We start from the raw sequence: 17,023 nt of genomic DNA on the forward strand, positions 1-17,023 counted from the left end.
AGATTTAGGCTCCTACGTGCCACTGAAAGTCAATGAGACTTAGGCTCTGAAGTATTTGTCACTCTTGAAAAACAAATCCCTTTACAACTTGGTGTCATCTGCACATTTTATAGGCATACTCTTCACTCCATTACCCAAGCCTTTAATGAAATTATTGAGTAGTACTGGCTCCAGGACAGTCCCTATAGTATCCCACTAGACCCATCCCCCAAGTTAGACAGCAGGTTATTGATAACTATTCTTTAAGTACTGTCTTTCAGCCAATATGCATCCAACATACAATAATTTAATCCCTGTTTTGTTTATGAGAATGTCATATGGTGCTATGTCAGAAACCTTACTGAAATAAAAACTTTGTCTACAGTCCTCCTCCTCCCCATCAGTAGGCCAATAATCCTGTCATATAAGGAAATTAGATTTTGTTTGGCAAGATTTTTTTCTTTACAAACCCTTGTTGGCTATTACTTACTACCCTATTATCCTCTAGGTGGTTACAAATTGATTGTTTAATCATTTGTTCCAGTATCTTTCCAGGTATCTAAATTATGCTGGATACCTGGAAAGATATATAATAATCTTGAGAATATCTTGCCTATAATTCTTAAGGTCCTCCTTGTTCCCTGTTTAAAGGGAGGAACAATGTTTGCCCTTCACCAATCCAACATAAATGTTCAGAGATAATAGCAATCAGTTCTAAGATTGTCAACTAGCTCCTTAAGCCCCCATAGGGAATGTCATGAGGCCCTGCCAACTTGAATACATCTGAACATTATCTAAATATTTTTAATGTGTTCGTTTCATATTCTGGTTGCATTCTTTCCTCTGTGTGGTCAATACTAATCAGGTCACAATTTACCTTTTTTGTGAAGACTGGAGCAAAAAAAGCAAAAAACTTCAGTCGTCTTAATGTTGTCTGTTATTAGCTGTCCTTCCCCTCTGAGTAGAGAACTTAACATTTTCCTTTGTCTTTCTCTTGCTTCTAAAGCATTTGCAGAATCTTTCCTTATTGCCTTTTAGGTTCCTTGCTAGGTGTAACTCGTTTTGTACCTCTACATTTCTGATTTTGTCCCGAGTTGCTTGCACTATTCTTTTGTGTTCATTCTCAAGCAATATGGGTGTGTCTATATAGTAAAGTTATTTTGAAATAACTTTACGAGCATCTACACAGCCAAACCACTATTTTGGAATTAATTCTAAATAGCGGAGCACTTTTTTCTAATTTGGTAAACCTCATTCCATGAGGAATAATGCCAAATTCAAAATAGCTATTTCAAAATAAGTGCTGTGTAGACACTTATATCGAAATAAGGGGTCTTCAGCCTCCCCAGGGTGCCCTGGTGGCCACTCCAGCCTCAACCAAGAACACTCCTCTCCCTCCTCCTTCCCTAGGCAACCCATTCCATTGCTTCACCATGGTTGTAGTAAAGTAATTTTTCCTAATATACAACCTAAACCTCACACACTGCAACTTGAGATCATTGCTCCTTGTGCTGTCATATTCCACCACTGAGAGTAGCCTCCATCCTCTTTGGAACCCTACTTCAGGTAGTTAAAGGCTGCTATCAAACACCTCCCCAACTCCCCCACACACATACCTTCTTGTCTTGTGCAGACTAAATAAGTCCCCATTTCCCTGGGGCTACGTAGTTGAGTCCCTGTGTCTGATTCTTCTTTTCCTTCTTTGCTGAAATTGTTCACTGTTTGCACTATGTTTCAACTAAAATGGTTTCAAACACAATTTTTCCTGAAGAAAATTTTAAAAAATTGTTGTGGTTAGCTGGAAAACATGATAGCACTTCTTCATGAACTTGGCTGCTCTGGTCTTTTCTACAGACATATATATATGCATGTAGCAACATACTTGGGAGGCACCTTCAGCTCATGGATTTCATTCAGGCTATGTCTACATTATGACAGTTTTTCGGAAGAGGAAATGCAAAAGAAGTGCTCATTTGCAAATCTCATGCTCTCATTTGCATATTCTCTTCCGATCCTTTTTGCATAAGAGATTTTTGTGAAAAAAACCCGCAGCATAGATGAGGCCATTTTTTTGGAAAAAAACCCTTTTGCACAAGATCCTGTAAACCTCATTTTTTGAGGAAGAAGGTATCTTGTGCAAAAGGTTTTTTTTTTTTCCAAAAAATGGCGCCATCTACATCACGTTTTTTTTCACAAAAACCTCTTCTGCCAAAAGGATCGAAAAAGAATATGCAAATGAGAGTGCAAGATTTGCAAATGAGCACTTAGTTTGCATGTCCTCTTCTGAAAAATTGCCATTGTGTAGACGTAGCCTCATTTTTAAAAGTCTAAGGCTATGTCTAGACTGCAAGCCTCTTTTGAAAAAGAGCATCTAGACTGCAACCAGTATTTTCAAAAAAGCAAGCTGCTTTTTCGAAAGAGAGCACCCCGGCAGTCTGGATGCTCTCTTTCGAAAAAGCACAATTTGCATTATATAGCACCTTTTTTCTAAGAGCACTTTTGAAAAAAGGTGTTCTTCCTCATAAAATGAGGTTTTCCACGATCAAAAAAACTGCCACATTCTTTCGATTTACTTTCGAAAGAATGAGGCAGCAGTCTAGATGCAGTGGAAGTCTTTTATTGAAAAAAGGCCACTTTTTCGGAAATACAACCAACCAACCAACCAAACAAAAACCCAAACCCCTGTAATCTAGACACACCCTAACTGGCTTTTAAAAGCTTGGTAGTGGGCAAAGGCTGCTTTTAGTACTACAGAGGACAAGTACTATATCATGCTTTCTAAGAGATCATTATCTGAATTTTCTTGCCAGAGATAAACGTTGGGTGAACTACTTTTAGAGGTTATGCATGGTGCAAGGAGAAGGATTGAAGTCTTTGCTCAGAGGATGACTCACTGGGGATTCTGAGGTTGCAGGGAATCCAAAGAACTCCAAACCCTAAAACCTTCTTTTTGGTCTAGGATGTGACAAATTACATGCTTATATGTATTATTATACTTTGTTCTCTGTATTTTCACAATGCAATAGAAATATCTTGTGAGGTTTGCTAAGACTAGTATTGTAATAATTGTATGCAAAAGCCAGTGCACAAACAGAAGCTAAATACTATGTTTATGAAACATTCTAACTTTCATATCTACAAGTACTGTAGTTTGAATGATAACACTACCAAGTTTAATATAGCAAATATGCAAATTAACATATTGTTCCATCTCTCCCTTCCCTCCAAAATGCTTACCTATTAGAGGAAACAAAGATAATCTTGGCAGGATTTTCAGGAAAGCAATATGCTTCCGGGAGGAGAAGAGGTAGCAATAATGTTTAGGAACAGAATGTGGAATGAATAGTGTTGTCCCCTAATCCTACTCTGTCCAGATCAGATATAATTCTCCACTCCTTGCTCATACAAAATGATTATTAATTTATTGGGCATTTTGCTCTCAGTATAAATTGCAGTGTTAGGCTACTTGTCAGGAATGTCTAGCTGAACCTGGACTATGTCGCCAGAGTTAAGCATATTCAAGATATTAACAGAAATACAAGGTTAATCACAAGACAGGTCTTAGCTCAGGGAATACTGCCTTCACCTGAATCTATTTTATTATGCTTCCTCTTTTGCAATTTGTTAATCCTCTCTATTAAAATCATTGACAAAAAATCTACTTTGCAAGGCTATCCTGAGTGTGCATTTGATTTTTTTGATTGAACTACATTATAATATAATTGCAATTAAGTTATGTTTTTAGACTTGTAACCATATGACAGATTTTAAAATTGATAAGACAGAAATTAATCTAGTATTCTGAAGTTCCATTTAATATAAATCCACCTATTATTGTAAATTGTCTTTTGGCTCTAAAAAAGCCTAGAATAGATTTCTAGATTCTAAGGCCAAAAGGGACAATTCTGTTGTCTAGTCTGACTTCCTGTATACACAGACCATAGAACTTCTACCAAAAGAATTTCTAGAGTATATTTTTAGAAAGATATCTAGTCTTGATTTAAAAGTTGCCAATGATGGAAAATCCATAACAAACCTTACTAAATTGTTCCTAAGGTTAATTACGATCACTGTTTAAAACTTTGTCTTATTTGTAGTCTGAATTTGTCTAGTTTTAGCTTCCAGTCATACCTTTTTTTCTGATGGGTGTGAAAAGATTAGATTATTAGAGTGAAAAGTCCTTTATAAATATTTACATGGATAAAAATATTTAATAAACTGTAATTAAGTTACCCCTTAATGTTTTCTTTAAGCTAAATAGAATGAGCTCCTTGATTCTTTCATTCTAATATATGTTTTCTAATCCTTTAGTCACTTTCATGGCCCTTTCCAGTTTAGCATTACCTTTCTTTTAAATAGTGGGCCATGAAAATTGATAAAGAATTCCATTAGTAGGCAAACCACAGCCTAACAGAGGTAGTATGGCCTCTCCCCTACTTAAGAGTCCCCTTTTTAAGCCTTCTAGGATTGTGTTAGCTTTTATGGACAGTGTTACATTGGGAGTTGATGTTTGCCAGGTTATCCACCGCAATATGCAAATCTTTTTCAAAGTCTTTGCATCCCAGGGTAGAGTTTCTCATTCTGTAATTATGATCCATACATTATTTATTCCCAGAGGTTTATAATTATATTTAGGTGTATCAAAATGTATGTTGTTTGCTTACTTATAGTTTATCAAAGTATCCAGATTTTCTGGAATCAACGGCATTTCCAAGAGTTTGATTGTGGATTTGTTTGTGCACAATAAAATAATACTTTGTGATTAGCTACAGATACCAAATTTTGCATAAACGGTCCTGCCACTTAAATTAGCTGAATGCACTACTTTTTACACTGAAAAATGCTGGGTGAAAGGTTAACATAATTATCTTTGTTTTTCATCAGAAAAAAGTCATGACTATTATCAGGGCTCGACAAATCCGCTTACCTACTCGCTGATGGCGAGTAGATTTCAGCCGGTCGCCCCATTCACCAGTGGTTCACGCATGCTCGGTGTGGGTCTCGCGCATGCGCAGTGCGGGGCTGATGAGTGGTTTTCACCATGATCGTCAAGCCCTGACTATTGTGATTAGAATTGATAAAAATATTTGCTAACAAAATTAAAATTGAGTTGCCTCTTCAACTGTCATTTTAGTGCAAAGAAAATTTTTACTGTTACAAATCACAAAATCATTCAAATTCTTTACAGACAGAGTAATGGAAACTTTATGAGTTTCTGATTCCAATTTACTATGTATGGTAATTATTCAGTAAAATAAATAATATTTGAAGTTGATCTCATACAAATTTAAAACTGTTCCTTTACTTCCCTTTTAAATTAAAAATTCTATTACATATATTTAATTTCTTTACTTTGCCCAGTCAACGACAGGCCTCATCTGCTAGTTTCTAGTGTTTTTATGTTTTTTTCCAGATAATGAAATTTAGATAATGCTAAATAGTGTGGAGATAAAACATTTAATCCCTCCTGAAATCACACCTGCTAGACGACTGTTTCCCCCCTTGACAATTACATTTTGAGACCTATCAATTAGCAAATGTTTAATCTGTTTAATGTGGGCTATGATGCCAGCAGGCCGGGTGTCAGCTCTTACCAAGGCTGCGGCATTAGCCAAAAACTGGTAAATTCATAGCTGGAAACCAGACCACTCAATGATATTAGTGTATTAATCTTATAAGAATGTATTTTATGTTTAGGCTTTAGAATTTTTGTAAATTGCTGCATGCGTTAATCTTTCTCTGAATTCCATGCTATAAGGAAATATTAAAGTTTTGTTTTATAACTTTGGAAATATTTGCTCAAAAGTTGTGAATCCAGATGAAAAGTATGCCCTCCCACCACTTCATCCAGAAACACTATCAAAATCAAATAGTCTATCAAGGAATATCACAATACAAAGTATTACCAAGATGCAGTTGGTCTGTTAACAATTGCTGTGTGCAAGGAAGCTCATCCTATGGGCATGGAAATCTAATGCAGGAAATAAAACAAAGACACGGGATATTATTCGATCTCTTTGCAATTTGAACTCTGAGGGCCAGAGATGCCCAACTGAAATCAGAGATTGAAGCTACTTCCTGTGTCCACCCTGAAAGGCACTTTAACTTGATTCACTACATGTCTGTCACTTTTACTGAAACAAAAAACAGGACTATGTAGCACTTTAAAGACTAACAAGATGGTTTATTAGGTTATGAGCTTTCATGGGCCAGACCCACTTCCTCAGATCAAATAGTGGAAGAAAATTGTCACAACCATATATACCAAAAGATACAATTAAAAAAAATGAACACATATGAAAAGGACAAATCAAATTTCAGAACAGAAGGGGATTGGGGGGGAGAGGTAAATGTCTGTGAGCTAATGATTACAGGTGATAATTGGGGAAGCTATCTTTGTAATGGGTAACACCATGCCATCCAGAGTCTCAAAAACAACCTGGACATTATAATCAAACCAGCTGACAAGGGGTGCTGTGCTCATTATGAATAAGGCCGACTATAACCAGGAGGCAACCAGACAATTCTCCAACACCACATTTTACAAACCTCTCTCCTCTGATCCCACCTCGGAATACCAAAAGAAACTACACTGTCTCCTTAACAGCCTCCCTACAGCTACTCGGGAACAAATCCACACAGAAACACCTTCGGACCCCTGACTAGGATTGTTCTATCTGCTTCCCAAAATCCATAAACCTGGACACCCCGGACGTCCCATCATCTCTGGTATCGGCACGCTCACTACTGGTTTATCCAGCTGTGTAGACTCTCTTCTCAAACCCTACGCAACCAACACCCCCAGCTATCTCCGAGATACTACTGACTTCCTAAGGAAACTACAAAACATCGATAACCTCCCGGATAACACCATTCTTGCCACCATGGATGTAGAAGCGCTATACACCAACATCACACATGAAGACGGATTACAAGCAATTAGAAACACTATCCCAGAGGACACCACTGCCAACCTGATAGCAGACCTATGTAACTTTGTTCTCACCCACAATTATTTCCAGTTTGAGAACAACTTATATCTCTAGATCAGCGGCACAGCCATGGGTACACGCATGGCCCCACAGTATGCTAATATCTTTATGGCTGACCTAGAACAACGTTTTCTCAACTCCCGTCCCCTTTTATCCCTTCTCTACTTACGCTACATCGATGACATCTTTATGATCTGGACGCATGGCCAAGAAACACTGGAAACATTCCACAGAGATTTTAACAACCTACACCCCACCATCAATCTCAGCCTGGACCATTCTACACGAGATATCCATTTCCTGGACACCACAGTACAAATCAGCAATGGAAAATTAGACACCACTCTCTACAGAAAACCCACTGACTCATACAGTTACCTACATGCTTCCAGCTCCCATCCAGAACACACCATACGATCCATCATCTATAGCCAAGCCCTTCGATACAACCGCATCTGCTCTAATCCCACTGACAGAGACCAGAAACTTCAGGATCTCTATCAAGCATTTATAAACCTCAACTACCCACCCGGAGAAATAAAAAAGCAAATTGAAAGAGCCAGACGAATACCCAGAAACCATCTATTTCAAGACAGACCCAAGAAAACCAACAATAGAACACTACTTGTCATCACCTACAGCCCCCAACTTAAATCTGTCCAACACATTATCAATAAACTACAGCCTATACTGGAACACGATACTAAACTCCAAGAGGCTCTGGGAGACAGACCCAGAGTCTCCTATAGACAGCCACCTAACCTCAAGATGATTCTTACTAACAACCACAGGACATACCCCACTAACACCAACCCTGGTACAAACCCCATTGCCAGCTTTGTCCACATATTCACTCTGCTGATACCATTATTGGACCTAACCAATTGAGTTATAAGATCAAGAACACATATTCCTGCGCATCCAGAAATATAATTTATACTATCATGTGCCGAAAGTGTCCGTCTGCTATGTACATTGGACAAACGTCTCAGATACTTCGCCAAAGGATCAATGCCCACAAAACAGATATTAGACAGGATCACAAAGAAAAAACAGTTTCTTGCCATTTCAACCAGAAAGGGCATTTTCTCAACGACTTGATTACGTGCATCCTGCTTCAAAAGACTTTTAAGACTACATGTCATTCATGATTAAATTCGACACTTTACACCTAAGTTTGAATAAAGACTCTAATTATCTTACCCATTACAAAGATAGCTTTCCAATTATCACCTCTAATATCATTAGCTCACAGACATTTACCTCCCCCCCATCCCCATTCTGTTCTGAAATTTGATTTGTCCTTTTCATGTGTGTTCATTTTTTTAAATTGTATCCTTTGGTATATATGGTTGTGACAATTTTTTCCACTATTTGATCAGAGGAAGTGGGTCTGGCCCACGAAAGCTCATCACCTAATAAACCATCTTGTTAGTCTTTAAAGTGCTACATAATCCTGTTTTTTGTTTCAGCTACACCAGACTAACACGGCTAGATTTCTATCACTTTTAAGACTGCATTTCATTCATTTGTATGTTTGCTTGCTTTAACCTGTAAATAACTAGGAAAAAGCAATAGGAAAGTTAATAAACCTTTAGATAGTTTTATTACAGGATTGTCTACAGACATTGTCTTTTGTGTAGGATCTAGGGCACCAATTAATCTGAAGTAAGTGAATAGTTTCTTGGGACTGGAAGCAACCTATGTTTTAATTTTTGTCGTAACTGACCCTTTGTCATCATTGGGTCGCAAGATAGACTGGAAAGTCCAAGTGGACTATCTATTATTCTATGGTAAGACTATTATAGAATCATAGAATACTTGAACTGGAAGGGACCTCAAGAGGTCATCGAATTCAGTCCCCTGCTTTCATGGCAGGACCAGATTCTGTCTAGATCATCCCCGATAGACATTTATCTAACCTACACTTAAATATCTCCAGAGATGGAGATTCCACAACCTCCCTGGGCAATTTATTCCAGTGTTTGACTACCATGACAGTTAGGAACTTTTTCCTAATGTCCAACCTAAACCTCCCTTGCTGCAGTTTAAGCCCATTGCTTCTTGTTCTATCCCCAGAGGCCAAGATGAACAAGTTTTCTCCCTCCTCCTTATGACACCCTTTTAGATATCTGAAAACTGCTATCATGTCCCCACTCAATCTTTTCTTTTCTAAACTAAACAAACTAAGTAGTAGTTCTTCAGAAAGGGACCTGGGGGTTACAGTGGATAAGAAGCTGGATATGAGTCAACAGTGTGCCCTTGTAGCCAAGAAGGCTAATGGCATATTAGGTTGCATTAAGAGGAGCATTGCCAGCAGATCCAGAGATGTCATTATTCCCCTTTATTCGGCTTTGGTGAGGCCGCATCTGGAGTATTGTGTCCAGTTCTGGGCCTCCCACTACAAAAAGGATGTGGACGAATTGGAGAGGGTCCAGCGGAGGGCAACCAAAATGATTAGGGGGCTGGAGCATATGACTTATGAGGAGAGACTGAGGGACTTGGGTCTGTTTAGTCTGCAGAAGCGAAGAGTGAGGAGGGATTTGATAGCAGCCTTCAACTTCCTGAAGGGAGGTTCCAAAGAGGATGGAGAGAGACTGTTCTCAGTAGTGACAGATGGTAGAACAAGGAGCAATGGTCTCAAGTTGTGGTGGGAGAGGTCCAGGTTGGATATTAGGAAAAACTATTTCACTGGGAGGGTGGTAAAGCAATGGAATGGGTTACCTAGGGAAGTAGTGGATTCCCTAGAGGTGTTTAAGTCTCAGCTTGACAAAGCCCTGGCCGGGTTGATTTAGTTGGAATTAGTCCTGCCTAGAGCAGGAGGATGGACTTGATGACCTTCTGAGGTCTCTTCCAGTTCTATGATTCTATGAACCCAATTCCTTCAGTCTTCCCTCATAGGTTATGTTCTCTAGACCTTTAATCATTCTCGTTGCTTTTCTCTGGACCCTCTCCAATTTCTCCACATCTTTCTTGAAATGCGGTGCCCAGAACTGGACACAGTACTCCAATTGAGGCCTAACCAGGGCAGGGTAGAGCGGAAGAATGACTTCTCGTGTCTTGCTCACAACACACCTGTTAATGCATCCCAGAATCATATTTGCTTTCTTTGCAACAGCATCACACTGCTGACTCATATTCAACTTGTGGTCCACTATAACCCCTAGATCCCTTTCTGCCGTACTCCTTCCCAGACAGTCGCTTCTCATTCTGTATATATGAAAATGATTGTTCCTTCCTAAGTGGAGCACTTTGCATTTATCTTTATTAAACATCATCCTATTTACATCAGACCTTTTCTCCAATTTGTCCAGGTCATTTTGAATTATGACCCTATCCTCCAGATTAGTCGCAACCCCTGCCAGCTTGGTATCATCTGCAAACTTAATAAGCGTACTTTCTATGCCAATATCTAAATCGTTGATGAAGATATTGAACAGAGCCGGTCCCTAAACAGACCCCTGTGGAACCCCACTTGTTATGCCTTTCCAGCAGGATTGTGAACCATTAATAACTACTCTCTGAGTACAGTTATCCAGCCAGTTATGCACCCACCTTATAGTAGCCCCATCTAAGTTGTATTTGCCTAGTTTATTGATAAGACTATCACGTGAGTAAGATTATCATTATAGTGATCTTGGTGTTCATTCTGGTTGCTGGCTTGGTTAAATCTAGTTATATATCACCAGTTTAGGGTGCTTTTGACAACTTTCCATGAAGTAAGTACTCATGGTTGAGAGCCACTCCAGAAAGTCAGGCATGACACGTTATTTTTATATCTTTCAAAATGTCATGCAATACCAAGTCAAAATACTTTCCAGAACTCTTAAGTATACTATGTAAACATTATCAATGTAATCACATCGAAATATCTTCACTCATTTGAAGGATCTCTTTTCCTATACTCTCCTGCTAATTTGCACTAAGTACATTATTCTGCTTTCATTCTCTATTTAGCTATACCTGTATCCGCCTCTTCAACATCTTGCTCTGGATTGATATCATTCTCAAAGGCCTATAATTGTCTGGTTCATCCCATTTACCCTTTAAAAAGTGCACCAAGTTTTATTAAAAATTAACATTATGAATCCAGTGATCTTACCAACCAGGGCTGTTAAAGCTGAAGGGCAGTTGCAATGCATTTTCAAATACATATTGTATTCATAATATCCTAACCAGTTAAATAGTGTAGTGACTAGCTGGGTATTGGAAACTTTCTAAGGTAGGGAAAGATAATAATAACTAAGTCCTCATGCCAGGTTGGGTATATTCTTTTTTTTTAACATAGCAAATTCAGTCCATGTTTCTTTCCCCCGCCGGCTGACAGCAATTTCATACAGCATAAATTTGATTTCAATTATTCTGTGGGAAAAAAAAGTTTGATGAAACAAAACTGAAACAGCAGATTTTGTCTTTTTTTCTAGAAAACCAACCACCATTACTGGCAACTCATTAAATAAGATGCATATAACTGCACTTAACAATTCTGATATGTTTGCATATGCAGTTGCATATATACTTATAGACTCAGTGCTTGGTCTGCCAGCTATGGTAAATGTAGTTTTCAGTTGCATGCAGTACATATTAAGTGTATTCTCTTCAGTGTAATTTAAAGTTCAATGCTTGTGAGGTGCGGATCATTTTCTGTTAGATGCTGAACATTCTCTTCTCCCAAAGGAAGCATCTCATAGAACCTGGCCTATAATACATTCAATAGTAGATAAAGTCAGAAAAGTCAGATCCTCCAGTTCAGCTTCTGGCAAAGAGCAGGATCTTTTTTTTATAGATTTTTTTTACAAAAATCTAGCCTGCTTTTTGACAGCACTGATGATACAGCTCCCTTACCATGTAGCTCATTCCACTGACTAATTGCCCCTTTTAAGAATGTTTATTTCTTTGTCTAGCCTGATATTTTTTTTCTTTTTAGGCAGCTGTCTCTTTAACCAGTTTAATAGATTAATTTTTTTCTGCGTAAAATTGAAATGAAATGCTTGTACAGTAAAACTCCATTGGTCCAGCATCCAATGCTCCGGCACTCCTGATGGTCCGGCACCATCGGGAACCCGGAAGTGCTCCGGGCAGTTGGACAATTGGAGCTGCACTGTACCCGGCTTCCCTGATTCAGCTGCTGCTGAAACTGACCAGCAGCTGAATCGGGGAAGCAGGGGGCAGAGCAGCTGGGGTGCTGCTGTGTTGGTCCCGTAGCGCTGTCCCTCGGGGCTGCAGGACCAACCCGGAAGCACCCCAGCTGCTCTTGGGGACGCCTGGGGCAGAGCAGCTGGAGTGGTGCCGGGTTGGTCCCGCAGCACCGAGGGGCGGCGCTACGGGACCAACATGGCAGCACCGCAGCTGCTCTGCCCCAGGCATCCCCGATTCAGTTGTTGCTGAAACTGACCAGCTGCTCTGCCCCGGGCTTCCTGGAGTCAGCCCGAGGAGTGGCGCTACGGGACCAACCTGGCAGCACCCCAGCTGCTGTGCCCCAGGCGTCCCCGATTCAGCCGCTGCTGAAACTGACCAGCAGCGGGTGAATCAGGGACGCCTGGGGCAGAGCCGGACTATCGGAAGGGGGGCTATGAGGGGTCTGGATGGCATCCCCTCCCCCACCTCACCGCAGACCCCTAATAGCCCCCCCTTCCGATAGTCTGGCATATTTGATAATCCGGCACCCCCTGGGTCCTAAAGGTGCCAGATTATGGGAAGTTTACTGTATTTCTTTAGTCTTTAGAATGTATTTTATTACAGAAATGATATTGTCTTCCTATAATTGTGGATGGTAAGGAGAATTTGTATGGATATGAGAAATTGAAAGTGTCCCATACTGATCAGAATTAGAAAAAGGAGGTCTAATCATTTTCTTTCCTCACAGCTCTGAAAAGGGCTATCTTAGCTCCCAGTGATATCAATGGGCATAGAATAATATCTGACTTTTAGAATGCATTCAGCATACTGTGGGTTCAAGATGATAATTATTTATTGGTATGCTGAGACTGTAATCCATGTTGCCTCTAATATTTTCCATCTGTTTGTGGAATAAATTTTGTTATGTGAATCCAAACATGTGTAAATAGGCACCACCAATAGAAACACATGCTGCTGGCTGTGGGTGACTGTCTGCATTCTGCTAATCAGCTGAGAGGCATTTGAATTTCTTCCACATGGCCGCCCAAGCACTCAGCTTATAGGGAACACTGACTGATATATACCATTGTAGGGCTTAATCTTGCTATTATTCCACTGCAGAACTCTCACCAACGTCAATGGGAATTCTTAGTATGGATTAGTGGCAGCAATTGATTCTAATTAGTCTTTCTGAAATGAAATATCTTACTTTTCCTTTAGAAGGGCATTTTAACCTTCTGCTCAATATTTTCTTTCTTTCTTAGGTCATTGGGGGCGATGTATAGGTGACTGCGGGTCAGGTGGTATTCGGAGTCGAGCAGTGTGGTGTGTCCATGTAGAAGGTTGGACAACCCACCATTCAAATTGTGAACTGAGGGACAAACCTGAAAACCAAAGGAGCTGCTTTAAAGTATGTGACTGGCACCTTGAACTCTTTGAGTGGGAAGTTTCAGAATGGCAGCTATGTGTGCTTGTTCCTTTTGCTCATGGTGAAGTCAAACCAAGGACTACAGATTGTGTGACTGCACAGCACGGGCTGCAACACAGAAGCGTGCATTGTATTCAGAAACTGAATAGAACTGTAGTTGCCAATGAAATATGTGAGTATTTCACTCCTCACCCACCTGTAGAACAAGCTTGTCTAATACCATGTCCACGGGATTGTGTTGTATCAGAATTCTCTAAATGGTCGGAGTGCAGCAAGGACTGTGTGAAGAGACTACAACACAGAACTCGTTTTATTATCTCTCCTCCACTCTATGGTGGTTCCAATTGCCCAAACCTTACTGAATCAAGAACCTGTGATGTTCCTATCACTTGCACTTTTGGGGAAGAAGAATACACTTATAGTCTTCAGGTTGGACCTTGGAGTAAATGCAGGTTGCCTCACCTTAAGGAAGTCAGTGTTATTGGAAGAACTATGCTGGATTTCAGTTCAGATTCTGCTGAGCGAAGCACATTCAAACTGCATAGTTATAAACCTCACCATCATTCCAAGCCATGGGATGTAGAGATAGGTTATCAGACAAGGCAGATTAGATGTACAAGGAGTGATGGGAAAAATGCTATGCTCAGGTAAGGATATCTTGACATTCATCTTTTCATTTTACCAAAATAGGTTAGTTTTTTATAAAGCTGGAAAACAAGCAGGTTCCACCCAGTAACATGATACAAAGGCACTTGGATTTTGAGTTTTAAAACCACATTTTAAGGATTTTCTTTGTTTTTGTGATTTATTTACCCTCCTTGCAAAGCCAACATAAGAGGACTGTTTTTTGCATACTTTTTATGCTTTGTGCTTGTTTCCATGCATTTTATTTTTAATTGTTTTTGTGTGTGCTAAGTCTCAACTGATTTTTGTTTAAGTTAAATGAAATGTAAAAGTGTATTGCTTTCTTTCCAGTAATAACAATTCCAATTTAATTTTTTTGCTACAGATGTCATATTCTACAAGAACAATTTTTATTACTTTTGTTAGACCAAATGTGCGAAATCCATTCCTACCAAAACGTCTGGTATTCTCGGTAATTTCATCGGTGTAACTCAGTGTAGAATTTTGGCAGAGTAACAATTGAGATATTGATATTTCCAGCAACTTTCGCTAATGAAAGTTCAGTGATACAATACTTCCATTTTCATCTAAGCATAATTATGGGCCTCCATATGAATAGGCAACTCTTATTGATACCAATGATATGGGAGTATATCGGAGAGAATGAAATCTTATATTTCTGTGATCACAGTTGTTGACTTCTGTTAGCTTTTTTGTTATCTAAACTGTTTTTAGACTATGTGGTATGGATTTCTATAATTTTAATGTCAATGTTGTAATACTGTACACAGGCCTACAGATTGGGGGCGGGGAGGAGTGAGCCATTACACAGAGGTCCGGAATTTCAAAGGGGCCTGGAGCTACTGTGGCAGCAGCAGCTGGAGCCCGAGACCCCTTTGAATTGCCATGGAAGCACTGCTTTGTGAATATGTGAGGGCTGTGGAGGAAGGCTTGGCACCACATTCTGGGTGGTGCTAAGGGCTGTCTGCTCTTGGTTCCGCCACTTCTGCCTGAAGCTCCACCCCTTGTGCCTCAGGCTTGTGGAGCCAGCCTCCCCCACGTTGCCCCTGGTCCTGTGGTGGCTGTTGGCCCTGCTGACAGAACAGAAAGCAGTGAAAACCTTTATTTTTCCAATATCTCCTCAGATTTATATTTAAAATATCTTCACACTATCATTTAATTTAAGTTTGAAAAATACTTTTTTTCAGTAACGTTAGATGTTCTTCAAAAATCTTGCTCCTGAATTTTTTAGCTCTCTGTATATTTCTCAGTAATCTGTAGGTCCTGGCACCCGCTCACATTCAAATTGGAGAGATAAGGGGTTCTTTTTTGTTCAGTGCTTTGCTTCTATTAATGTCACTAGCAGTTTTGCACACATACTGAGATGAAATATAACCTGTAGCCTTTTTCATACCTGCTTTTATTATACCTGGAGCAAAGTACAGATGTTTTTATTGGTTAGAATAAGAGTCAGCGCAAACTATTCCAGCAGTTTCTAACATCTTTGCGTGACTCTGTGTAGCCTGAGTCTAATCTTGCTTACACCAATTTTACCCTAATAAACTTTATTGGTGCTACTTGTGATTTTTGTGTCCCTGTGAGATCAGAACTTGGCTCGTGGACTTCCAGGGTATGTCTACACTTCATTGTAAACCCAGGTCTGTGTGATGTGAGCTTGTGGACTGTTTTTCAGCATCCATGGTATATTGTAAATGTGGGCTGATAGCTATAGGACACTAGTCTGAGAGACAAGTTAACATGTCTGTATTTTAGTACTCAGAGCTTCTGACTCAGGTCTGCAGCTTGAGATGCACAGTGCAAAATCACAGGGGTTGGACTCAAACCAGAATCAGAGTTTGGGCTTAGTGTGAAGTGTAGACCCCGCAGACCCTGTTAACTGACTACTTGATGTTTAACTTCCACGCTTTATGATCAATGCATACAACATCTGAGTTAAATGACACCACTGCATACCACTAAGTATCCATTGGCAGATTCACTGCAAGAAAAGGAAGAAAGAGTTTTTACACTATATTCCCCATTCAGGCTTCCATGTTGTGGGGGGAGGGAGCAGGTTTAGTTTATAGCTGGGTTGCCATAGAACCTCATGGTCAGAGACTCATACACTTTGAGGTCAGAAGAGAAGATCCTGGTCATCTAGTCTGACCCCCTGTGTACTGCAGGTCATAGAACTTGACCCACCCACTCCTGAAATAGGCCCTTAAACTTTTGTTGAGTTACTGAAATCCTCACGTCATGATTTTAAGATTTCAAGTTACAGAAAATCCACTGTTGTTTACATTAGCTTAAATCTGCAAGTAACCCAGGCTCCATGCTGCAGAGATAGGCAGCCTCCCCTACCCCAGGGTCTTTGCCAATCTGACCTAGGGGAAAATTCCTTTCCAACCCCAAATATGGTGTTGAATTAGATCCTAGGCATGTGGACAAGACCTGCCAACCAGACACCTGGGAAAGAATCTTGGAGCACTCCCCACCTACTGACCCATCACTGGCCAATGGAGATATTAGTTGCTTGGGGGATGCCATGCCATATTTTTCCCTGGTGCCTTCTTATAGGGCAGGTATAACCACTGGAACCTCCTTCTGGCAAACTTTCTTATGACATCAGAACCTGAATCTAACTCATAATTTAAAATTATTGCACAAAAAAGAGACCTTTATTGATTTGGTGGGGGATTAAGATCAAAATATAGTACTCCAATTATTGCATATTTCACAGTAAGGGTATTTTTTAAACCCAGTTGCTACTGGTAATTATGAAAATTGATACTAGAAACCATAAATCCAAAGCATATTGCGCAAATAATACTAGAGCTAAAACATCACCCCTACAGCATATCCCAAGCCGTCATTCAGTAAT

At 39.8% G+C, this 17,023-nt stretch overlaps 1 protein-coding gene across 2 annotated transcripts in view; it reads left to right on the plus strand.

Moving 5' to 3' along the window:
- THSD7B (thrombospondin type 1 domain containing 7B) overlaps nt 1–17,023 on the plus strand; it is a 630,645-nt gene that overhangs the window by 222,239 nt on the left and 391,383 nt on the right. For both annotated transcript variants that reach the window (XM_075933305.1, XM_075933306.1), the window contains exon 3: nt 13,355–14,165. In XM_075933305.1, coding sequence (XP_075789420.1) covers nt 13,355–14,165 — 811 coding nt within the window. The remainder of the gene's footprint in view (nt 1–13,354; nt 14,166–17,023) is intronic.

The sequence above is a fragment of the Pelodiscus sinensis genome, chromosome 7, assembly GCF_049634645.1.
Source record: "Pelodiscus sinensis isolate JC-2024 chromosome 7, ASM4963464v1, whole genome shotgun sequence".
In the NCBI taxonomy this organism is placed as follows: Eukaryota; Metazoa; Chordata; order Testudines; family Trionychidae; genus Pelodiscus; species Pelodiscus sinensis.